Source organism: Culex pipiens, chromosome 1, assembly GCF_016801865.2.
Source record: "Culex pipiens pallens isolate TS chromosome 1, TS_CPP_V2, whole genome shotgun sequence".
NCBI lineage: Eukaryota > Metazoa > Arthropoda > Insecta > Diptera > Culicidae > Culex > Culex pipiens.
Window position 1 is genome coordinate 20,652,895 of NC_068937.1, and position 24,821 is coordinate 20,677,715.

General features: G+C 44.6%; 4 protein-coding genes across 5 annotated transcripts; 2 read left to right on the top strand and 2 right to left on the bottom strand.

Annotated features, from left to right (window-relative positions):
* Positions 1-36: 36 nt before the first annotated feature.
* On the bottom strand, positions 37-24,135 carry LOC120416912 (uncharacterized). The gene is made up of 10 exons (XM_052707503.1): positions 24,002-24,135; positions 18,958-19,229; positions 17,128-18,897; positions 15,814-16,708; positions 14,957-15,582; positions 14,536-14,796; positions 13,775-14,476; positions 2,455-2,757; positions 2,139-2,396; positions 37-2,079 (listed from the first exon to the last, which is right to left on the bottom strand). The coding sequence occupies exons 2-10, from the start codon at positions 19,185-19,187 to the stop codon at positions 111-113; spliced, it is 7,014 nt and encodes a 2,337-aa protein (XP_052563463.1). The 5' UTR covers positions 19,188-19,229; positions 24,002-24,135; the 3' UTR covers positions 37-110.
* Positions 2,676-9,713, top strand: LOC120416896 (uncharacterized). 2 transcript variants are annotated; one of them, XM_052706441.1, is made up of 3 exons: positions 2,676-3,753; positions 3,814-9,058; positions 9,131-9,713. In XM_052706441.1, exons 1-2 carry the CDS (start codon positions 2,989-2,991, stop codon positions 4,555-4,557), a joined length of 1,509 nt encoding a protein of 502 aa, XP_052562401.1. In that variant the 5' UTR covers positions 2,676-2,988; the 3' UTR covers positions 4,558-9,058; positions 9,131-9,713. The 2 variants fall into 2 exon arrangements, with proteins under 2 accessions (XP_052562401.1, XP_039434728.1); XM_039578794.2 differs by having other exon boundaries at positions 3,814-9,012.
* LOC120416893 (GDNF-inducible zinc finger protein 1-like) lies at positions 14,781-16,701 on the top strand. The gene is made up of 2 exons (XM_039578790.2): positions 14,781-15,182; positions 15,243-16,701. Exons 1-2 carry the CDS (start codon positions 14,965-14,967, stop codon positions 16,687-16,689), a joined length of 1,665 nt encoding a protein of 554 aa, XP_039434724.1. The 5' UTR covers positions 14,781-14,964; the 3' UTR covers positions 16,690-16,701.
* Positions 21,431-24,234, bottom strand: LOC120416913 (zinc finger protein 93-like). Its single transcript, XM_039578811.2, has 2 exons — positions 24,002-24,234; positions 21,431-23,486 (listed from the first exon to the last, which is right to left on the bottom strand). The coding sequence occupies exons 1-2, from the start codon at positions 24,232-24,234 to the stop codon at positions 21,431-21,433; spliced, it is 2,289 nt and encodes a 762-aa protein (XP_039434745.2).
* Positions 24,235-24,821: the final 587 nt, after the last annotated feature.

Sequence of the window (24,821 nt, forward strand, 5' to 3'; positions counted from 1 at the left end):
GTCGGTGAAGCAACGGATCGAATACAATACACTTAGTTAAAAACAGATGGAGAAATGTTTTGTTTATATTTTACGTTTATTCATTGACTGTCCTAAGTTCCGGAAAAGATTCACGGACACGGATCATCTCCCAGCGGATCTTCCGGTTCCGTCTTAACCTCCACCGCCTCCACCCGGCACTCGGCCCGGTGCTTGTAAAACTTCGAACTGTCCCGGAAGGCTTCCCCGCACTTGTCGCAGCCGAACGGAGTTTCCCCGGTGTGCCGATTCCGGACGTGGTTCTTGAGCGAAGTTTGCTGCGTGAACGACAGCTCGCAGAACGAGCAGCCGTACTTCCGGGTGCCGCTGTGCGTTTCCAGGTGCCGATTCAGCGTAGACGAGCTGCTAAACAGCTTGCCGCACTCCGGACAGACGAGCTGGCTCAGATGGGCGCTCCGACGATGCTTGAGCAGAAGCGGTTTCTGCGCGAACTGCTCGCCACACGTTTCGCACGGAAACGTTTGACCGGCTTGCTGGTTCGGATGCTGATTCGCACGATGCTTGTAGAACACGGAGCTATCCTTGAAGGTTTCGCCGCAATCGGCGCACATGAACGGCTCTTCGCCGGTGTGCCGGTTCCGGATGTGATTATTGAGGGAAATCTGCTGCGTAAAGGATTTGTCACAAAACGAGCACGGATGCTTGCGCGTCTCGTTGTGCGAATCCCGGTGCCGGTTGAGGTTGGCAAAGTTTTTGTAAACCTTGCCACACTCAAGGCACGCGAACTCTTTTCGCTCCTCGTGGACGCTTCGCACGTGTTGCTGGAGCAGTGACTTGGTGAGAAACTCCTCGAGGCAGGTCGGACAGGCAACCTTGTCTTCGACGACGGCGTTCGGAGAGTGGTACTTGTCTCGATGCTTGTTAAAGGCGGAGCTGAGACGGAAGGAATCTCCACAGTCTTCGCAGCGGAACGGCTTTTCCAGGGTATGAACGTTTCGCATGTGGTACTTGAGGCTGGTTGGCTGACTAAAGGTCTGCTCGCAGATCGTACAAGCGTACCGCTTGATTCCAGTGTGAGTGCCCTTGTGCCGGTGGTACGTTGAGTACAAGCGAAACGTTTTGTCGCATTGTGAGCAGGCATATTCCTTGCTTGTGCCGGGTTCCGAATGCACAGCTCGCACGTGTTTCTGCAGCAGTGTCTTCTTGTCAAAGTCTTTGCCGCACGTATCGCAAGGGAATCGTTCAACGGTTCCGTTATCTGGATGCTTGTAGTACCCGTGAACTTTGACGTGAGCAGCGCACGTCAGCTGTAACCTTGGACATTCTGGACACTCCAGATACGGATAGTTCTCAGCGTGAAGCGCCTCGATGTGATTGCGTATCTCGCCAACACTCTTACAGGACTTTTCGCAGACCAGACATCGGTACAAAACGGCGACTCTCTTGTAACCTGTAGCATGAGCCGTTTTGCGATGCCGGTAGTACTCCGTCTTCGTTGCCAGCGGAACATTGCACTGCTTACAATCGTACGCTGTCTTACCCTCATGAACTCCCATCACGTGCTTGCTCAACTCCGTACTCATCCGGAAGCTTGCATCGCAATGAGAGCACTTGTGCGGAAGTTCGCCCGTGTGAATCAGCATGTGGAAATTAAGACTGTGGTTTTTCGCAAACTTCTTGTTGCAAATTTTGCACTCAATCTGCGGCTTCTCTTTGACCAACTTTGACTCTTTCTCTTTAGCCTTCCTCTTTCTGCCCTTCCTCGCCGTTTCCTGAATCTCAACCGGTTCCACCTTAACCTCAAGCATCAGCTCTGGATGGCAGTCCAGATCCACCGTTACCAAACCCTCCCTTTGCCAACCCCGAAACTCTTCATCCTTACCGACGAAGAAGCTCTGAACGCTTCTCATCAAATCGATCTTTGCCAAGCAGTTCAAACAGATGAGCTGCGCCAAGTCGTCTTCCGACTGGAGAATCGCGTTCAGCGTCGAACCGATGGTCACACCATCCGCCAGGTCGTCATCCAGGAAGCACATCGTATTGGTTGATTCGTAGCGATGACACAGCCTGCAGCAGGTCACTTCCGCTAGCGGGTCGGTTCTGAAAAAAATAATACAAACTGATAAAAAAGGTTCAGAAACCTATAAGGCGGAACTAACCTGTCCAGATTTTCAACGCCAGGATCTCCCTTGATGAGGAACGACTTCTGAATGGTCAGAACCATCCCGACCTGGGTCAAACAGACCCCACAGATAAACCGTAGGAAATCGTCATCACCAAGCTGAACCTTAATCGATTCGCGCAGAACTGTTCCGATGTCCACATCGGCCATCGGTCCATCCAGCGAGTACAATCGAGAAGCGACCTCGAACCGGTGGCACAACCGACAGCTGCCGAGCTCCACCGGATGTCCTGATCTACAAGAAAATTTGCTGACTCAACCCCGCTGCGAAGAAGAAAGAAGCACATCCTCACCGATCGCTGAACCGCGTCGGTTCCCGATAGCGCTCCGCCGAACTCGCATCACTCTCAAAGTGGTCTTCGCACAGCTCCAGCGATTGCTCCTCCTCGGCCACGGTCGGACCGGTTCCGATGGCAAATTCGATGGCATCGCGCCAGCGTCGACGGAGTACGCTGTCGGACGGAAACTGAACCAGTCGGACGCTTCCGGGGCAACCGGTGACGCAGCAGGGCATTCTGGAGACGCTGCAGGTGTCAACAGATTCGGCAGAAAGTTTGTTATTGTTATTTTTCAACAAGCAAAACTCAAATGATACAAGACGGGGTCACTCTTAAAACTAACTCAATAAATTACGCTCCCTCATTTTTCGCTCACCTCGAAATTTGTTGCAAAATTTCAATCTCAACACGTAAACATAAACAAAAGGCCTTTTTAGACGTTTGACGGAACGTCCTGTGATTACGATACGCTCGCAAAATATGTCAATGTCAGTACGAATTTACGCCCGCAAGGCTGCAACCGCGGTCACTTAGGTCATCCAGGACTTGATGTCGGAACCGGTCCTTCCCGAACTTCCGCCAGAAATATGGACCGCGATATTCAACCGGTTGGGCTGTTGGCAGTTGCGGCAGGTTCGACTAGTTTGTCGCCGCTTCCGGGACATCGTAGACACGTGCGGTTCTCTTGTGGCCAAACTTACCGGTGTCGTGACGCTGGAACGTGTTAGGATGGATGCCAGCTACGAACCGAACAGGGCGTTTTCGTCTGCCGGCAAATGTTTGCTGAAGCACGTGCTCTTTGTTGCGGTGGGACCGTGGTGGAGATCTGTTGGACAAAATCTGGCCGTACTCGAGATGCATAGCTGCCAAATGAAACTTTCGGTTCTTCTGGAAGTGCTCAGGCAGACTCCGAATCTCAAATGTTTGGTGCTGGAGTATTTATACTTTGCTGATGGCGACACGTCCATTACCGTCGATTTTCGGCTTGACACAGTGGAGAAACTGACTCTTGTTGGAATTCATGGTTTGGTGCTTCCGGAAATGTTTTGCAAAATTTGTAGCCGCTTAAAGTACTTGCGGATTCATTTTTCACATTATTACTTCCTGGACGTGGCTGTTAACCCCCGGAAAGACATGGAACACATTTTGGACGGTTTGCCGCACACTTTGGCGCAGTTTCACATAAACTCTACAGCCGATTGTTTGGATAGTGTGGCAAAACTCGACGGATTCAGGTTGAGCCAAATGATCCAGTGTTACGAACTAGGAGAAAATCATAATTTTCTTTTTGAATTCAGACGCTCCAGTGGAGAAGTACGACATTTTAATATTTTATTTTTCTTTGTAAATATTTTACTCTATTTAAACTTTCAGGAGCCAGCCAGACAAAGGTTGCGTCTCGCAGCAAAAATTGTTGATGTTTGCAGAGGGATCGTGCTCAAGGCAACAGCAGTTCCGCCGGGACTAGAACTTCTAACAGTTATTGTTCCAAAAGTGAATCATCAGTTGTTAACACATCTGAGCGAACTGGAGAGCTTCGTTGCGTACAAACATTACTACCGGAACTTCAGCCACGCAAAATGGACCAACCTAAAGCAAGTACATCTGCTGTCCTGTAACGTGCGGAACTGTATCGGAGATTTGCTGTCAACGGCGTCCAATCTGGAGACATTGGTAATTGACGATTGTGAATTAAGCTGCTGGACAGAACTCGCCACAGCGCTCGTATATCCGAAAAAGTTGCAAAGCTGCTCTCTAAAAGATATAGCATTCTGCAACCCAGACGAACCCGGAGTACTGGGGCAGAGCTTGAGCCAGCTGTCCCAACTGCGAGAGCTGCACTTGCAGTCAATGGAACTCAGCGATGACGCGCTTCGTGTTATCTTTTGTGACTTGAAGCAACTAAACAAGTTAGCTATTGAAAACTGCTCAATATCGGAGGGTTGCGAACAGTTTCCGGTCGTGCAACAGGTGCAACCTTCGGAAACAAATCCGGAACGCTGCGAATCTTTGGAAGAATTGAAGGTCGTACCAACGCGGTGGCACAATGTATTCGATCTCTACGTTGACTCGAACGAATTTTACGGAAGTTTGCAAAATTACTCAAATTTGCCGTAGTCTAATACCTCCTTCATTCCACACAAATCAACCACACAACTGTCGCACTTTATTCTCTCTCGCTAGCGCTCTCTATGCGCAATCTGTCAAGTTAGCTTTACAAGGCAATATGTTTAAAGGTGCACACTTTTTCTAGCGCACTAAACTCGCAATTAAGTATTATTCAAGATTAGGGAAGGAACGCAAAACCTGGGTGCAGAATAGTTGTCCGCAAAGCGGCCTCAATTTAGAACTGTCAAAGCGGAACCAATTTACTGTTCGCATAATTATACCAAGAAGTGGCAAGTATTGTGATCGATCTACAGTTTATTTAGTCAGGAATAAAAAAAAAATCGTTGGCTATTGAGGTATTCGAAGTCAAAACATCTTAATAAGAGGGTTGAATTCGAGTTTTCATAATTCGTCGCTAAAATTTTATAATCGCTATGTCTCACGCAAAACCTATGTTTATGACGCTTTTCTAAATGTTAGCGACGAATTATCAATAACTATGAAAAGTACTTTCCAAATAATATTGGAAAGGAAATCTTACTCCGATATTATCACTACACATCAAAGATACATAATCTCGGAACTTCCATTCGGTTGCTCTTCTGATTCACGAAATTCCACCCACTTTTGACACAATTTTTCATCACGTGGAAAACAAAAAAGGCCTCTTTTGGCCGCCCATCGTTTAGTCTACAAAGAAAAAAGTGCGAAGCACTTAATTTTTCATCGAAAACATCAACATCAACAGATCCAAAATGTTTCAAAATAATTCACTTCAGCAGCAAAAAATATGTCACGCTTGAGCTTGAACATAGCCTTCTACTTTGTTTATGTTTACAGCTGTAGTGCAGTTGTATTAGTGGGGAGCAGTGGGGAGCTTTCGAAAATCACGTTACGCATTCTGTCTTTTCAGCACCCAGCGCAAAACTCCATATAAAAAAACGTTCAAGGAAAAGATTTTTCTTAAGCGGTATGCAGCTGAAAAGTAACAGAAACTGACAGTGGCGTTTGACGTTTCTTTGCGCGGTGCTTGTTTGCAATATGTTTAGATGAAAAATCAAAGAATTTGAATTTTCTTTTTTGATGTTTTAATACACGGAAAGGGGATCCATCGCCAAATCGCGATAAAGTTCGCTAAAACTAGCGAAAAATGTCGCTAATTTCTCAGCCTGCACAAAAATTACCTAAAATCGCTAATTTGTTTCGCTGGTTTGGAAACCGATGAAATTCTACCAAACCAGTGAAAAAAAACACTGGTTTGGTGAAAAATGTCGCTGTTTGGGGGATCAGTTTTGCTAGAATCAGAAAATTTTCTCGCTGGTTTGGAAAAAGCGGCAGGGCACCAAAATCAACCAGGAGATTATTGTACTGGTTTTGGGAAACAATTCGCTGGTCCAGCGGATTTCTTCACTGGACCAGTGTTCTTTTACGCTGGATCAGCGTTTTCTATCGCTGACGTCCGGGTTTTTTTTTCCGGCGGCAGAAGCTCGTACCAAAATCAACCAGTAGATTATTGTGCTGGTTTTGGGAAACAATTCGCTGGTCCAGCGGATTTTTTCACTGAACTGGTGTTCTTTTACGCTGGATCAGCGTTTTCTATCGCTGACGTCCGGGTTTTTTTTTCCGGCGGCAGCAGCTCGTACCAAAATCAACCAGGAGATTATTCTACTGGTTTCGGCGAAAAATCCGCTGGTTCAGCGAATGTTTCCGCTCGAAATCTAGTTGGTAACTGCAAATTTGCGAAAACAGCGCGAAACCTTTCCTATTTAATATATTTATAGAGTCAATTGTGAATAGGTTTTGTATACCGTCATCAGGGTTGACATTAGGTCTGGGGTGAGATTGGGTAATACAAAAATGCTGAACATTTTGACTTAATACGTCATCGACTGACCGAGTGAAAATGAGCGAAGATCAGCTTGACGGTGATCTTGTCGCTGACCAGAGGAAGTTGCCTACATTTTGGGAGCTCACCTGTATGGTCAATTATGCTTGCTTGAAAACATCCTCACGCGAACCTACCGCTCGCGTTGATCATCTCGGGAATCACGCACTCGCTCGTGGTCACCAAGATGAAGTCCGCTTTGCTATCGAACTGCTAAACTGCTACAGCTTCGTGCAGGCTGCAGGTCACAGTCGAAGGTCCCGTTTGTTTGATGTCTTTTCTTGGCTGTTTGTCGATTCTGCTGCATTCGGTTGGTCTTGACAGCAAACTGTAAAGGAATTATATTTTTGAAGCATTACGGCAAAACAAATGTTCCGAAATCGTACCAATTTTAGTCACCAACGGTGAAGGCGCAGAACCGTCGAACAAAAACTCTGACTTGCGGCGTTTACTATTTGCGACAAATTGGCGGTGCTATTCCTGGACACACTGCCGGGAAATACAGCGAACGTAACCCACAAGAGAACTGCAACAATAACATTTCCCTCGCACCAACGTCAATTTCCCAATCCAGGTTATTACTAGCGGAAATCCTCGTTTCATGGTATTTTCTTCCGGCTGCCATTTCAGCTTCGGTACTTGAAGCTAAGCTTAGGACTCTCGCTGGTTGCGGCTCAAGGCCTGGTCAGAATGGCCCGTGGCGTGCGATAAAACAGAAGGAATTAGGGCTCCAGCCGAACAGCGCGTGGTGCTTCAAATCCTAGAAATTGAATTCAGCTAACTGTTATGAATGCTAAATAAGAAATTAATACGATTTAATTTCTGCTTACCAATAACGACAGCACCAGCTACGGCAATAATTCCGACGAGGTGAAAGCCGGTTCTCCTGCTAACCAGCATCTGCATCCGATGACGACATCCGGCATGAAATTATCTTGCTGGCAACTAAAAAGACGTGGCTCACTTCAGGCAAACTATTTTGTTGTTGAAAGACGAAAAAATTGCGCGATCGCAGCAGGCGAACAAAATCAAAACAAATACATAAATATATACACGATGCGAGGGTTTGAGCTAAAATCGGCTAAAATCTTACACTGTTAAACAATATTACCTTATTGAAAATGGTATAAAACCTAACACGCTGAATATGGTCCAAAAGTTCGTTCACGCAGAAAATTAAGGCATATTTGAATCAACAAAACGTTTTCTTCATTTGAAAACCATGAATTTTTTTAATCAACGCTAAAAGTCAAAGCAACTTTCCTTGACTTGATAAAAAAGTTGTAAACTAACAGGTTTTCGTCATAAATAAACGCACAAATTATAAAACAACAAAAGTCTTTTTTAAGATCTAATAAACAAAATTTAATTTATTTTGCTTCTCGGGTGTATTTAAAAACCCCTGACTCAAGGCACTATCAACCACCCAAAAAGCAAAAAAAAATTACTTATGGAACACTTCCATTCGAAAAGTTTTTTGTTTTTTACAATGTATTCCTTATGGGAGAACAGTCATTTCTGCCACTCGAATCCGGTGCTCCACTTAAATCACATAGGGTATAATGTCATAATGATAAAAATAAACTTTATCCTTATTAACAATAATATCAGCAATTTAAGCTTAATTATAGGACCCAATTCGATGCCAACTGCTGATTGACGTGTAGTTAAAGAAAACTTCAAAATAATCAAATGCAGACTGATCACTTTAATAAGTGCAAAATGCAGTTTTGTTTCTTCTTAAGGGTGCACAGCAACGAAGGAAGTTGTTGTCTTCTTATTCCAAATTTGGCAAACTTACGGACCCAATTCTGCAACAATGGAATTGTAAAATTAGTCAAACTTTGTTGTAAATTATTTTCTGGACAGTACTTTAGGGGATGAATAAAAAACGATTTCGATAGTACCCGTAGTTTTGAAGATACTAAAAGGTCTGTAACTAAAATCTGGGTGCAAAAGCTCTGGTTGATGTGTACCGTTAATGGATTTTTTTTTATTTTTGCTTTTTTTTGCTTTATGGTTTTAAACTTCAATCGTGCATTTAAAAGTCAATAGGTAACTATTTTACAATACCTGAAAATTTTGAAAGGGGAGCCCAGCTACTGTTCTACACTTTGGATTTTGTGTGAGCCTTAAATTAAAAAAAAAATCGTGGTTACGGATGACGTCAGTGTAATTTTAAAAGTAATGATAACTCCAGATTGTCAAGGGAAACAGATTGACCAATAATTGATAGTTAAAACGCGCTAGTCACCAACCGCCTTTTACGTCCAGCAAAACTGGCAGTGTTGCAAGCGAAAAACATACGTTGCCAGTGCCGATTTATTTTGCATCGACCAATTTGTTTCCCTTGACAATCTGTAATGATAACAATGGTAATTATCCGTTCCATAATACACACTTTTACATAAAGCTATAGTTAACGTAAATTAGAGTACTCTGCTTATCGCTGTTGTAATAAACCCGAATTCTCAGTATTTGAAGATATTCGTGTGACAACACTCCTAATGATTTGACGTTCTGATTACGAATTTTGCGTTTGAAACGTTGTAAACAAAAAAGTTCCTTCTGCAATCTAGGTATATTTTAATTTGTGTTTCTTTTTCGCATTTTTGAGCTTAAAAAGTATGTAAAAAGTGAACCAAAAAGAAAAATATTCCTTAACGCATAAACTTGACCTCAAACTTTTTTATTCAGCAACTATCTTATTTCGAGAAATTGACGTAAATCGCTTCTACATCGACTATGGAAATGGATGTTGATCTGACGAATCAAATACGTCCCCGGAGAAGGATTTGACGAAAATTAGCCGCCTCATCCCTCTCTCAGCAAATCGTGCTGTGGTAAGTTGACCTCGTCGGTTCCGGTTAAACGAACCTTTCTCCATCCTAATGCCAACAACTCGATGCAATTTTGCAAGAACCGCCGGAAGCGGGAAAAAGGATTCAAAATCTGGCCAAGGAAAACACCAGCACAGATATCAGCTAGCAAAAAACTTTTGGACGTTAAACCTGGCACACCTTCGAATAGCTATTTAACAATATATTGTTATGCAACAAATCAACTTTTAGTTGACAACTTACCTTTAATTATAGCGATTTATTTGTCAATGTTCAAAATGTTACTAATTTGCATCTAAACATGCCCTTCAGATGTATAACTTTACAGTAAACTGCTTCCAGAACCTTCTTCGAAGGGCAGCTGTAACATTCCTTGTTATTCGATAATATTTGCAAGAAATACAACTAGCAACAACATCGAAATAGGCTTTTCCACAAAAGTATAGCTTTTACATAGTAATTGAAAGAAAAACACTTCCACTTGAGTCCGCGCCAAACAATAACAACAATTAGAGTGATTTGTTTTGGTCAGCTGTCATTCGCAAAATAATCAAAATTTAAACGCTTTTTGAGTTTACATTCCGAAAATTTTACATCGGAAATACATTTACATGCCTTTCATATTTTCAAATTTCTATGTTTCCCGAAATGAAAGTTTGATTTAAATGAGATTCACACATTACATTGAATCTCATATTACATCAGGGCACTTTAAATGCAATACAACCCTTTACATTAAATTTCAAATTTACATTGAGCATGTTTACGTGCAAAACATGGTTTCAGTGCTGGGTAAATTTACACTTTTTTTCTGTGTAGGTGGTGTAAAGAAAGACACAGTTTTGAACAAATGTTGTTTTTTTCCAGCGCGTGACCGGTTACCGACCCTTAAAATCTTAAAGTTCCGTTCCGGTTGACGGAGGTTTACGGATGGAACAATCGTCAGAAAAGATTTCGCAGTAACGGAATCAGAATTAAAAGAAAGTCCAGCCAGGTTGTACTTACTTGCCACAGCACAAACTGTTCCGCGGCCATGGTCAAGTTCCTCGTTGTACTTACTTGCCACAGCACAAACTGTTCCGCGGCTATGGTCAAGTTCCTCGCCTACGATTCTTGCTGCCACCTGCGACAATTTGTGCACTCATCTATGCAGCAGTACAAATACATCTCATGCTTCTTTTCATTGAAAAGAACCATCACCTGTTGAGTATGTATTTTAATGCTGAACACTTGATGCAGAACTTTTTCATGCTTTTTTGTTTTGAAAAAAAACCCTAAAGCAATTCGATTGCCACAAATCGCTTCCAAACGTGAACAATAACAAACATTTATGACGGCTGTCGGAAGGATGTGTATCAAACCAGCGAAAACTTTCGCTGGAAAAGAAACCGTTTCGGAAATAACAAACTAGCGAAACCAAGTTGCTGGATTTGATTTCGCGCATCCACCTTTTTCAGCGAAAAATTTCGCTGGTTTAGAGAAAAATTTCGCTGATATCAGCAAAACCAACCCAGCAAAAATTGGTCGCTGGTTTGGCGATCGATCCCCTTTCCGTGTATAGTTTTATATTCGATATAATAAAATTGAAATTCCCCGCCAAATCTCAAAATGAAATTAAAAAGACAGATTTAGTTTTTTTTTGTCGAAATGGAGTAAAAAAAAGAAGTTGTCGTTAGAGCTGTTGGCAATCGTGTCGTCAACTATTTATTGCTAGTACAAACCAGCAACCTCTGGATTATGAGTCCCCTACGCTGCCCGATTGATCCACACCGGCGGGACCAAAATGAAGTAAACAAGAGTGAAAATAAACTTTATTGTCAATCGTAAAAATATCTATTATCTTGCTTAAAATTAAATAAAAATCAGAAATTTTTAAACTCAACAATAACAATAATTAAAAAGTCAAAGTAGTTATGTCACAGACATAACCGGAATGGCGTAGACTTACGTAAAATTTAGATATGTGGACATGTGGGTTTTCCATATATTAATTTGAAGAATTAGCTATATATATTGGAAGGAACACCCATTCGAACGGCAAAGAGAGGAAAGAAAGAGACGAAGGAATTTTAGCGAGCCGAATGGGGTGAGAGGGAGAGGGGGCATAGGGGTTGGGGGCGAGAGCAGCCTCAGAAAGCTGTGCAATCCGTCGCCCCCGAAGACCAAAATTTGTTCCTGAAATTTAAATTTAAATTCAAATTAGCTCGCTGCCTCGTCCCGGGTGGGACGAGGGCAACTCTTTCAACACTAGAATTTGATGAGACGTAAATCTTTCAGAAGCGCTCGCCGCGAATGCGACGAGCTAGTTGGATGTCCCGATTGTTTAACAACCAAGGCTTGACCCACGAGAGGCTTTTCGGCGGAAGGCAGCAGGCGCGCGCCTCATCTTGTTGATGCCTCGTCCCGGGTGGGACGAGAGATGGGGATTGAAGCACCTCCGAACCACAGCAACCACGCAAGATCCTAACGGTTCGGCCATCGAGAGGCAACTGGCTGACGGTGACGACGAGAAGGCGATGCGCACTTCTTTTCCAGTTCTGGTCCCTCTCTCCTGCTGCTGCTGCTCTGGGCTGAGCTTTCCTGCTGCTGCTCTGGTCTCTCTCCTGCTGCTCTGGGCTGAGCTTTCCTGCTGCTGCTGCTGCTGCTGCCGGTCCGACGTCTGAGACGTGAATGATGGAATGGGCTCTGGCGCACGTTCTTATGTATGATTTCGGCCCGCTACTTCCCCTCCTTTTTCGCGACCGACACTCGGTCGCGTTGCTCGGATGATTTTCCCCTCAAAATAGGTACTTGACATTCCCGTCCGTGAGTGGGAAGCGCTCATTTTGCTTGCAAAATCTCTGCATTTTGAAAACATTTTAAAACATTCAATTGTTTCAATAGTTAAACTATTTTGCCAACAATGAAAGTTTTATAGCAAATTGCTGAATAATTTTCGAATCGAATGGCACATAAATCGTGTCGATTCGATTAGAGGGAAGGAAGATATAAGCGTTTGAGGGATGACGCAGTAATCCAGGGCCTTCGGCCCGGGTTTTTTGGAATGACACCCCAGTACCTTCGACAAAGACGTAAGTCTACGTCAAAAAAAAACAACGAAAATATCGAGGAAAATATGGTAAAATAAACTTTTCACAAATTTTAGAAATCTAAGAAATAATAAAGGAAATTTCAACAATTTTTAATATCTAAAAATTTGCAATCCAAAATAAAAAATATGCTGGACTGAATATTAATTTTAATATTAAAGTATTTATAAATTCAATAGCTCAATCATTTTAAAATTCGAAAATTACATGTCGAAATTTCAAAAGTTTTAATTATCTGAACTATAGCAACTCGAAAACCTCGAAATTCTTACATTCAACTCTATTTTTTCCAATACTTAAACAAATTAAAATTAAAAATTAAAAAAAAAACAAAAATGAAAAATGTAAGATCTTAAGAATTTAAGAATTTAAAAATTTAAGAATTTAAGAATTAAGAAATTAAGAATTTAAAAGTTTAAGAATTTTAGAATTTAATAATTTAGGAATTTAAGAATTTAAGAATTTAAGAATTTAAGAATTTAAGAATTTAAGAATTTAAGAATTTAAGAATTTAAGAATTTAAGAATTTAAGAATTTAAGAATTTAAGAATTTAAGAATTTAAGAATTTAAGAATTTAAGAATTTAAGAATTTAAGAATTTAAGAATTTAAGAATTGAAGAATTAAAAAAATTAAGAATTTAAGAATTAAGAAATTAAGAATTTAAAAGTTTAAGAATTTAATAATTTAAGAATTTAAGAATTTAAGAATTTAAGAATTTAAGAATTTAAGAATTTAGGAATTTTAGAATTTTAGAATTTTAGAATTTAAGAATTTAGGAATTTAAGAATTTTCGAATTTAGGAATAAAAAAAATTGATACTCAAATAATAAATTCATATTTTCAAAATTTCTTATTCTTATAATTTTATAATTTTAAAATTTTAGCATTTCTAATTTTAGAATTTAAGAATTTCAAATTTTAAATGATTGAATTCTTAATTTTGCTGATGATTAATATTTGTTGTTATAAAAGTTTTTGAATAGTTTTTGGATACATAATTAGCTTAAATTCGCAATATTCAGGGTTTATACGACGACGATTGTTGTTTATAAGTTAACTTGTTATTAACAATTGTTGTTGTTTGTTTATCTTGAATATTCTAAAGATTTCTCTAGTTTTGACCTGGAGATATCATGCTTTAGCTTTATCGGGAAAAAAGAGAGATATAAGGCAGTGAACTTTACAAAAAACTCCAAAACTTGATAAGACAATAAACAAAGCTTTTTGAAAAATTGAAAAACGATTTATTAGTTTCTTAATCAGCTCTTTGCAACCTTTGCACGTCGCCGTCCTGAGGTCCCCAGAACCTTCTTCGCGGCAATCTTCCTCTTCAAAACCCCCGCCTTCCCTTTGCTTCTCCGCAAATGAACCCGCCTCTCGTGCTCCATCCTCCCCCGCTTGGTCACGAACCTGAGCGGGCACGTGCGACACTTGAGCGGCCGCTCCCCTTCGTCGTGCCAGCTCAGGTGCACGTTGTACGCCGTAATCTCCTTGAAGCGCGCCGTTTTCGAACTGCACTCCGAGCAGCCGTACCGGGGCTTGACCACGTGGCTCTGCTCCAGGTGGTTGATCAGATCTTCCCGGCCGTGGAACTGCAGCCGGCAGATGTAGCACTTGGAGGTTCGTTGATTTGGCGGAGGTTCGCGGGGTTGTTTCTTCGGCTTTACGATGAGCTTCGACGGAGATGGCTGAAGTTCTGGAACGTTCCACTTTTGCTGCAGCGGATTCGTTTTGTCGATCGTGAACCCCGCGATCGAGTCCTCGTCCAGCAGGTCGCAATCGATTACGGGTTGTGATGGTTTTCGGCGAGTCTCCTTGCTCCGGACAACCTCCAGCGAGCTTAGGTTTTTCTGAAGGGTTTTGAAGGTGGCGTTCTTGTAGTAGAACTCCCGCTGAATTGACTTGATCAGTTCGACCCGAACCAGACACTCCTGGCAGATTTGCTGCAGGAAGTCCGAAGCATTAAGTTCGACTTTGAGGATCGATTGCTGTTGCAGGATGACGTCGATGCGGAAGTCTGCGGCCACTTTGCCCTGCAGCGAGATCATTTCGCGCTCCGGACCAAATCTATGGCACAGCCGGCAGCTGCCGATCTTCACCGGCTTGCCGGAACTGCAACGAAAAACCATTGATTAGCTCACGAAACCACTAGATTCATTCTTTTCGCTCACCGATTGATGAACCGCGACGGTTCCTGGTACTCGTCCCCGCACTCGGTCGGATCCTTGGCAAAGTGGGACACGCACAGCTCGAGCGTCTTGCCTTGGAGCTGATCGCTCGAAATCCGGGCCCCCGTACCGGCACGGATCGCTTCGAGCCAGCGCTCGCGAAGGGCCGGGACGGCCGGGAAGCGCACCAACTTGGGCCCTCCCGGACAGCGGAACACGCAGCAGGGCATTTCGGATTCGTTAATTTGGTGGAACCGAAGCGAACTTTGTTTTTGTTTTGATTTTTTTGACAGCTTTTGTTTAACTACCTAAACAAAGTTTGTTGTTGTTTTGATCTGTTTTGATTATGTGTTTTGACAGTTCTACCAACTTTGTTTGTTTGGTTTGTTGACAAACAACCTGTTTAGACTCAGCTGTTTCAAACTAGTAAGCATGTCCTGCTGCATCCCGGCCTGCACGGCCAAGACGCTGCTGGTGCGATTCCCGGACCACCTGCTGCTCCGCAGGCGATGGTTCCGGGTGATCGCGCTGGCCACCGGCGTCGCGCTCGGCTCCGACGACGAGCTCGAACCGCTGAAGATCTGCCTGGCGCACTTTACCCATCCGGACGAGCGCTTCTACCAGGAACCGTCCATTTTTCCCAGCAAGCGGTAAGTTTGGGAGCGCGACATCTGCCAACTCAATTGAGAAACTCTGCTTCTTACCCCTAGGAACCCGGAAAAACGGGTCAGCCTGACGTGCTGCAAGCTGTGCCATCGGTACATGCCGACGAGTGGGATGTGTCGGTTGAGTGGAACGCTGAATGGGACCATACTGGCGGGCTTGCTCTTCCCGACGATCCGCATCCGGATCCACCCGCGGGACTACACGAGTTTCGTGTGCCGGCGGTGTCTGGTGAAGGTCGACGTGGTTCGCAAGATTCAGGCCGAATTTGGGGAGTTGAAGGCGACCACGGATATGGTGGACAGCTTGAAGACTCCGCTGGAGGTGGTCGCGCCGGAGCCGGAAGTGCCGGGGGTCGTTGATGACGAGGGCGTTCAGGTGGAGTACCTTGAGGAGTGGGATAACCATGAAGGGGATGACAATGAAGAGCAGGTCACGTGGGAACCGGTGGAGGAGGAGCAGGTAAGTTCCGACGGGTGGGAGTGGCCGGAACAACCGGAGCCGGGAAAGCCAATGAAGCGACGCTACATCAAGCGCAAAATTCGGGAGCCCAAACCGAAGGCTCCTAACCGAGGGATCGCCAGCTCAATGAAGTGCTACATCTGCTCGGTGCAGTACAATTCCCGCGAGGAGCTGGTGTCCCACCAGGTTGAGAATCATCGGGATCCGTCCGAGTTCAGCTGTACCGACTGCGGTGGAAAACGGTTCGAAACGGTGACCCTGTTCAACAATCACCTCAAGTTTCACGACGCTAAGGAACGACCGTTCCAGTGTAAGCTCTGTCCGCTTCGATACTGCACGCGAAGATCGGTCCGGGAGCACGTGGCCCACCTCCACGCCGGAAAGCCCATTAGATACAGAAATCCGGAACGTCTCCACAAGAACCATCAGTGCGAAACCTGCGGCAAGATATTGCTCTCGATCGGCGCCCTCCGGAAGCACATTGCGGCACGGCACGAGGCCCGCAAGCTCCAGTGTCCAACGTGCAACCGGATCGTCAAGTCCGACCAGGCTCTGCTGAAGCACAAGCTGTGGCACCTCAACGAGCGTCCCTTCGGTTGTGAGCAGTGCGGCGTACGGTATCGCGCCAAAACCAACCTCAACATCCACATGGCCGCCGCCCACGGCGGTCCCGACCCGTTCCGGTGCAAGCCGTGCCAGCTGACGTTCCGATCGCAAGGTCAGTACCGGACGCATCAGCGCCGCGTCCACGACAATCGGAGCAACGATCGGAAGATGCGGTTGCGCTTTCGGTGCGCGCTCTGCCCGGAGGTTCCCGTCAGGAAGAAAGACCTGGAGGCGCACATTGCGGTCAGTCACCGCGACGAGCAGTACCCGTGGGTGAGCTGTCCGCAGTGTCCGGAAGTGCGGCTGGTGAACGGGACGGCGCTCACGTGGCACAGGAGGGCAAGGCATCGCGAGGTGAAGACGGTGGTGGGGCAAGAACCAGACGTTCACGGACAGGAAACAAATGAAATAAAACAAGTTCTTTAGTAGAACTACAAACGAACGACTACATTTATTAACGAACAACGAAAGAGACTACAAACAGAACAACACTTTAAAATGACAGATCACGTCTATGCGCTGTCACCAGTGACAGCTATGCAGCAACTGGAGAGCCGGTCTACGGAAGGACACGGCTTTCTGGTGGACACTCTCGAAGTGTTGCCGTCCTCAACAGTTGTATTGTCCGGAACTCTCCAACAACAATCACAGCTTTTATGTCAGAATGGAAAACAAAGACTTGCATTGCTCCATCAAGCATTAGGGACGATTTTTTCTGGTTGATCCTAGCAGTAATATACGCTTGTCTCAAAGGTTAAACCATGCATGTTTAAGCAACATCTGGTTCGGCGTTCGGATACAGCAAAAAAGACCACACAAACCCTCAAAAATAATCTTTATTCGCAAATATCCCCACCAGCTCACTTGGCCGCCGCCGCCTTCTTGGTGGACGCTTCCGGGGCGCACTTGGCCCGGTGGCGGTAGAACGTGCCGTTCTCCTTGAAGCGCTGGCCACAGCCGGGGCACTCGTGCAGCGCCTCACCGGTGTGCACGCAGCGACGATGGTTCTGCAGCACGGTGGCCGTGCTGAACGCCTTCGGGCACAGATCGCACTGGAAGTTACGCTCGCCCAGGTGGACGGCCTTCTCGTGCCGCTGGAGGTTCTGCTTGCTGGAGAACTGCTTGCCGCACGTTGGACAGGTCGAGGACTGGGGCTCGTGGCGTCCTTTGCGCTTGATTGTGGGAGGTTTGCCCAGGTGGATGACGTCCACGTGCTCTTTGAGGGACAGTTTCGTGGAGTACTTTTTGTGGCAGATTTGACACTCGAGCGGGAGATGCTCCGGATGGGCAAGGCGTTTGTGCTGGCCCTGGCCGTGGGCGGTGAGGAACGTTTCCGGACAGTGCGGGCACTGATTGCGCGGATACTCGACGTCGGCGTGACAGGCGGCGATGTGCGCGAGGAGATCGGTATTGTTTTGCGGGATTTCTGGACATAGCTTGCAGGAGGAATGGTACATTCTTCGGTTGCGATGCTCGTTGTGTCGATGGTTGACGTATTCGCGCTTCGTGCGGAAGCTGATATCGCAGGATCCACATCGGAACGGGTTCTTGCCCTCGTGGACGGCCTTGACGTGGTGCCTGAGATCGGTTGACGTTCGGTAGCTAGCGTCACAGGATTCGCACTGGAATGGCCGCTGACCGGCGTGACTGCCCAGAATGTGGGTTCGAAGGGCTAGCGCAGTGGCGAAGTTTTTCTGACAAATTTTGCAATGCGATCGCGGTATTACCCCTCTATGATTGTGCCGAATGTGCTGGTTGAGCTTCCACTGGGCGGTGTAGACCTTGCCACACTCGTGACACTGGCATTCCCGGGCAATTCGTCCCTTCAGCTTGTGATTCGCGCCGTGCTTGGAGTTTTCATGGCGCTTCAACGCCGCTACCGATCGGTACCGAATCGGACAGAAGCTACACTTGTTCGGTCGCTTCGAGGCGTCATGATAGGCCAAATGATAGTTGTACTGCTGGATGGTCGGAAACTTGTGACCATCGTTACACGCGGCGCACGTAAATCCCTCCGTACTTCCGTGCTGCTCAATCAAATGAAGCATCAGATCGCCGTGGTTATCAAACACCTTGACGCAAATGTTGCACGTCCTCGGCACAAGTGCCGACATCTGAGGCTCCCCCTCCTTACGCTTCACCACGACCTTTTTCTCTTTCTTCGTCCTCCTCACCGGAGCTTTCCGCTTCCCTCTCTGCTTCTTCGCCACAACCTCCTCGAAATCCTCCGAATCCGACGATTCCGAAGAACTCTCCTCCTCAGACTCTTCCTCATCATCGTCACCCTCTTCCTCCTCCGACTCCGGCTTCCAGTCGTCCTCAAAATGCTCCGGAACCACCTCCGCCTTCCACTCGACCTCCTCAATCTCCAGCTTGGGCTTGACCTTCCCCAGGTACCCACCGTAATAGTCCTGCTGCAGCGCAAACTGTTCCTGCAGGGCACGAATCAGGTCCACCTTCACCAGACACTCGTCGCACACCATCCGCAGAAAGTCGGTCGACTTCAGCGTGATCCGCAGCACCAGCGCCACCATCGTATCGAGTGCCATATCGGCAAACGTCCCACCCCCAACCGACGGCACCATCCGGCTCACCGGCAGGAACTGATGGCACAACCTGCAGCTCGCAACATTCCTAAAAAAAATCAAACATTAAAGTTCCAACTTCCCTACACACCCCTAACTCCCCCTTTACCCTCCCCCAAACACCGTCGGTTCCCGGTACTCCTGCTCGTCCCCGGCCCACTCAAAGTGGCCCGTGCAGAGCTGGTAGTCGGCGTCGTCATCGTCGAGCGCCGTTCCACTTCCGATCTCGACGGCCTGCAGCCAGCGGCGACGCAAATCGTCCTCGGTGGGAAATTTGACGACCCGCACGAGGCCGCCGCTCGTGTCCGCCGGAAGGCAACCCGGAACGCAGCAAACCATGGCAATTTTTACGGAAATTTTAGTTGATAAACAAGTTGGCGACTGAAATATTTGTAAAATATGTAAACAAATCGGGGAAAAGGCCTTTTTGAAAATGTCAAAAGTGCATGTCAAATTTGACAACTCTACTTCACCCAGTCAACTCAATTCGAATTCTGAAACGAAATTCGTATTTAAATATAAGATTCGAATCGAATTCCGATTCAAGGAGGTATTAGACTATGACAAACAAACAAACTCGCACTTTTTGGCAGTTTATCGGCATTGTTTGTTCGCCTGCATTTGTTTGCAGAAACGTCAGCCTGCATTCATTTTGCTTTGTTTACGAGTTTGCCGCAGTCGAGCAGTTTTTGACAGTTCGCTCCATAAGAAATTGTAAGAAATACATTGTAGAAAAAAGCAAAAACTGCTCGAATGGAAATGCTCCATTGAGTACGGGTTGGTTTGTTTGGCTTCCAACCAAAATAGAACGGTTAAATAATAATGAATTTGTTTTTAAATCTCGGTTATTAAGATGCAGTATGCAGATCAAAAGGAACGCGGTCAAGGAATGTTGTGTACGAGGTTGGTTGTACATTCTTTTCGTGACCCCCTCAAGAAAAGTTGACAGTTCGGTATGAGCGTGTTCGACGGTATGCGCGCTTGTGGTTCTTTGGGGGGGGGGAATAAAAAAGATTGAAAATTGTCAAAAAGATAAAAATTAAAAGATTAAAAATGATTATTGAAAATCATTTAACAACAATGGAGCATTTCCATTCGAGCAGTTTTTGCTTTTTTCTACAATGTATTTCTTATGGAGCGAACTATCAAAAACTGCTCGACTGCGGGTACTCCATTATTAATTATAAACAAAATTAATAATTTAAAATTTCTTAAATAAAAAAACAGAAAATTATAATTTTTTAAAAAATTCTAGAACTAAAATTTAGAATTCTAAAATTCTAAAATTCTTAAGATCTAAAATTCTAAAATTTTTAAATTCTAAAATTCTAAGATTCTAAAATTTTAAAATTCTAAAATTATAAAATCATATACAATTCTAAAATTCTAAAATTATACAATTCTAAAATTCTAAAATTCTAAAAAATTTAAATTTTAAAATTCTAAAATTCTTGAATTCTTAAATTCTTAAATTCTTAAATTCTTAAATTCTTAAATTCTTAAATTCTTAAATTCTTAAATTCTAAAATTCTTAAATTCTTAAATTCTTAAAATCTTAAATTCTTAAATTCTTAAATTCTTAAATTCTTAAATTCTTAAATTCTTAAATTCTTCAATTCTTAAATTCTTAAATTCTTAAATTCTTAAATTCTTAAATTCTTAAATTCTTAAATTCTTAAATTCTTAAATTCTTAAATTCTTAAATTCTTAAATTCTTAAATTCTTAAATTCTTAAATTCTTAAATTCTTAAATTCTTAAAATCTTAAATTCTTAAATTCTTAAATTCTTGAATTCTTAAATTCTTAAATTCTTAAATTCTTAAATTCTTAAATTCTTAAATTCTTAAATTCTTAAATTCTTAAATTCTTAAATTCTTAAATTCCTAAATTCTTAAATTCTTAAATTCTTAAATTCTTAAATTCTTAAATTCTTAAATTCTTAAATTCTTGAATTCTTAAATTCTTAAATTCTTAAGTTCTTAAATTCTTAAATTCTTAAGTTCTTAAATTCTTAAATTCTTAAATTCTTTAATTCTTAAATTCTTTAATTTTTAAATTCTTAAATTTTAAAAATTTCTCAATTTTTTGTTCTAGAATTTGGAATTTTTGAAAAAATATAATTTTTGAATTTTAAATTTTTGGGAATTTTATAAGTATGTATTTTCGAATTTCTATGTTTCAGATTTTTAAAACTTTTGAAATTTCGACTTGTAATTTCTGAAATCTAGCAGGTTTTGAATTTTAAAATTTGTGAGCTATTGAATTTATAAATATTTTTTATATTGAATTTAATAATTTCAGATATAAAAAATTGTTGAAATTTTTTTTTTTTTTTTGTTGAAAGAGAGAATGAAGATTGTCAAATCAGATTTGTGGTTGATTTGTGTGGAACAATACGTGTTGTTTGTTAATTGCAAAATATCTGTCTTTTTATTATAAAACAAAGTCCCCGATCACGACAAAAGAGTTGACAAACATGTAAGACAAATAAATAAATCAATCTTGTATGGTGCGTTCGTTTGGAGAATTTCGGAAGTAATGATCAAATGCTTCTCCTGAATCTCCAGTTTATTCAAACCAATTCAACTTTCTTCTACCATTTCCTCCTTCACCTCGCGTTCCGTTTCCACCTTGACCACTGCGGAAGCAGCGTCCCCACCAGCCTTCCCCTTCTTTCTCCTCGGTTTCTTCTCCTTCTCCATCGCCTTCTTCGCCCTTTTCCGCTTCTTCTCCCCCGAGTGGTGGTTCCGGCCATGCTTCTGCAGCACCTGCTCCGTCCGGAACGTCTTCCCGCACAACCCGCACGCAAACGGCTTCCGGGCCTCGCGAATGGCTTCCCGCTGTGCCGTTGCCGCCGCCCGAGCTTCCTGCCGCAGCAGACAGCGCTTCCGGTGGCGCGAGTGCACCGAGCTCGCCTTGAAGCTCATCCCGCAGTGCTGGCACAGGTAGGACCGCTCCCCGGTGTGGATGCTCCGCCGGTGGTTGTCCCGCGTGGACTTGGTGGCGAACGTTTTGTCGCACAGGTCGCAGTCGTGCAGGGGGCGTGGCTCGCGCAGCTCGGGGTTCGCCTTGAGCAGTGCCTTCTGGCGCATGATGTGGCAGCGCTTTCGATGCCGGCAGAGACTGTTGCTGACCTTGAAGCTCGTTCCGCACTGCTGGCAGACGAAGGGTCGCTCCTCGTTGTGGACGCTGCGACGGTGGCTGTCCAGGTTGCTCTGCCAGCCGAACTCCTTGCCACACTCGTCACACGGGTAGAGTTTCTGGTGCAGATGGGTTGCGGCAACGTGATCTTTGAGGTGTTTTTGGGTGGCGAACTCACGATCGCATGGTTCGCAGCGTAGCTGGAGCGAACGCTTGGAGCACTTTTGCTTGCGGTGACGGTACAGCAAAAGCTGGGATCGGAACTCTCTTGTACATTTGACGCAGCGTACCGATGGATATTGCGACTCTTTATGAGTCTGATCAATGTGCTGTTCCAGCTCTTGCGCGCTCTGAGGAACTTCCAGGCAGAGATTGCACGAGTACTCGTACGTTTCGCACTGTCGATGCTTCTGTTGCAAGTGATCGATGAACGCTTCTTCACTCTCGAACTGTTGCTTGCATGGCGCACAATCCAGATAGTTTGCGCTCTCGTGAATCTTCTCCAAATGATTCTGCAGCACGGCTTCCGATCGGAACCACATCTCGCAGATTTCACACTTGTGCCCAACCGGCTTCGAATGCCCCAGCACGTGCGAGTGCAACGACTGGCTCGAGGTTAGTTCCGCCTCGCAAAACTCGCACTCAAACTTCGAGCTCCGACCGTGGGCTTCCTTCCAGTGGCGTTTCTTGTTCGACGTCGAAGCAAACATTTTTCCGCACTCCTCACAAGCCGTGGGACGATGCAGCACCACTGTGACCTCGTGCCGCGTTCCGTGCTCTCGATTCTCGTGCGCGTGCACACCGTGCTCGTTGCAGTACCGCATCGGGCAGAAGCCGCACCGGAGCGGACGGTCCTCGCCGTCGTGATGACTCATGTGCCGGTTAAAGCGCTGGATGGTTTCGAACTTTTTCCCGTCGTTACACTCCGTACAGCTTAAATCGCTCTCTGAAGCGTGCTCCTTGCTCAAATGGTTCATCAAATCGCCTGGGTTGGCAAACGGAGCCGCCTTGCACAAGTAGCACTTTCGCGCGATCAAAGAGCTCATCTTGACGCCCTTCTTCGAACGCTTTCTTTTCCTCCCTCTATCTTCCTGATACATTTCCTTTGAATAGTTCGAACCGTCGTCAGCGTCAAAATCAACCTCCCAATCGTCCTCCTCGAGCGGTTCCAACTTTTGCTCGCCGTACTCATCCTGCACGGTCGCTTCCACGACTTGCAGTTGGCACGTTGCTCCCGCACTCTGCAATGACCGGTAAAGCGCATCTTGGGTCGCAAATTGGCTTTGAAGTGCGTGAATTAGGTCCACCTTGACGAGGCATTCGGTGCAAATCATGTTCGGAATGTCAGACGAGCTCTGTTTGATTTTAGCTGTTTGTTGAAGGATAGTGGACAAATTTTCTAGCGAGGTCAGTTGTCCCAACGAGGGTACCATGTCGGATTTGAGTTGGAACTGGAGGCACAGCCGACAGCTGGCCAACTCGATTGGAAGACCGTTTCTGGAAATTTTGAATCCATTGAGAAAAAAGTTTACCTCTAAGTTAATTCACATTAGGATTCCATTGAATCAATGCCAATCAACTTAGAGGTGACAAACTGTCAAAATAAAATTGATTGATTGAACGTGCGCTTCCCAAACACAGACGTGAACTTCAAGTACCTAGAATGTAGATAATTTTGCAGCAAAACTAGCGTTTCTCAAACACGAAATTCAATTTCAAGTATCAAATAGTGTAAAAACTTCCAGCTAGTTGGTTTCCATTTTTCCAGTGCCTTGGAGGTGTCTCGATATTTACTAAACTGACATAAATTACGTTATCCAACGCCATTCCGGTTATGTTTACGGTATAACTACTTTGAACTCTGAAACGCCTGAAGATGAAACACCCTTTCCCATCTTGGGATGTGCTATTCAAGTATCTAAAGTTCTTCGTCACGATGGTTATCCTTGTAGCATTACCACTGCACCATTTTTTTACTCCCAATCATTTTGAAACAAGTTTCCAAAACTTACTCATCAACAAACCGCGCCGGTTCCCGGTACTCTCGAACATCCTCCGGCTTGGCAAAGTGTTCCAAACAAACCTCCAACCGCAGCGACCCGTCCGGAGGAGGATCCCCCAAACCAACCCCCGTGCCCGCTTCGATGGCCTGCTTCCAGCGGTCCCGCAGCAGGTCGGCGCCCGGAAAGCGGACCAACCCGGCGGAATCGCCGGCCGGAACGCATCTGGGCACGCAGCAGGGCATTGTTTTGGTACGACGATTGCGAACTGGGTTTGTTTACAAACAAATCGAGAAAGTTGAAAAGGCCTTTTCAATTGGAGCAAATTTCCAGTCGGTGTGGGTTGGGCGAAGTCGGACAAAAAGCTGGTTGAACCGGTTGGCGTCGGGCAGGGAGGGTTCCCAGTCTAGAAGTTGCCGGTAAGGTGAAAGTTGACAGTTTTATCACTGACGAACTGACGTGCCACCAGGAACAAATTGGTCGATCATTTTTGACCTTACAATGCTTCTTTTTCTTTCTACTGTTCTCTTCTTCGGCGATTGTCAGAATTCGAGTTTGACGTTTTGTCACATCAGCTGTGTAATGTGTAAATGGCGGATAAGAGTTGGAATGGAAATGTTACAAAAAGTCTAAAAGATAGCCTAATTTGGAAGTTTAACGAAATTTCTTGCCTCATTTCACCTTAAATAATGCAAGATTTGCAAAATATTCATCGTTTTGTTCAGAATTTGCAAAAGTTTTCAGGCTTCAATATGTTTTCCCCCATTTTCATTTGTTGTTCCTGAAAGTTTTTCAGCAAGTGCAGCTGCGCATCTGTCAAATCGTCTGTTTG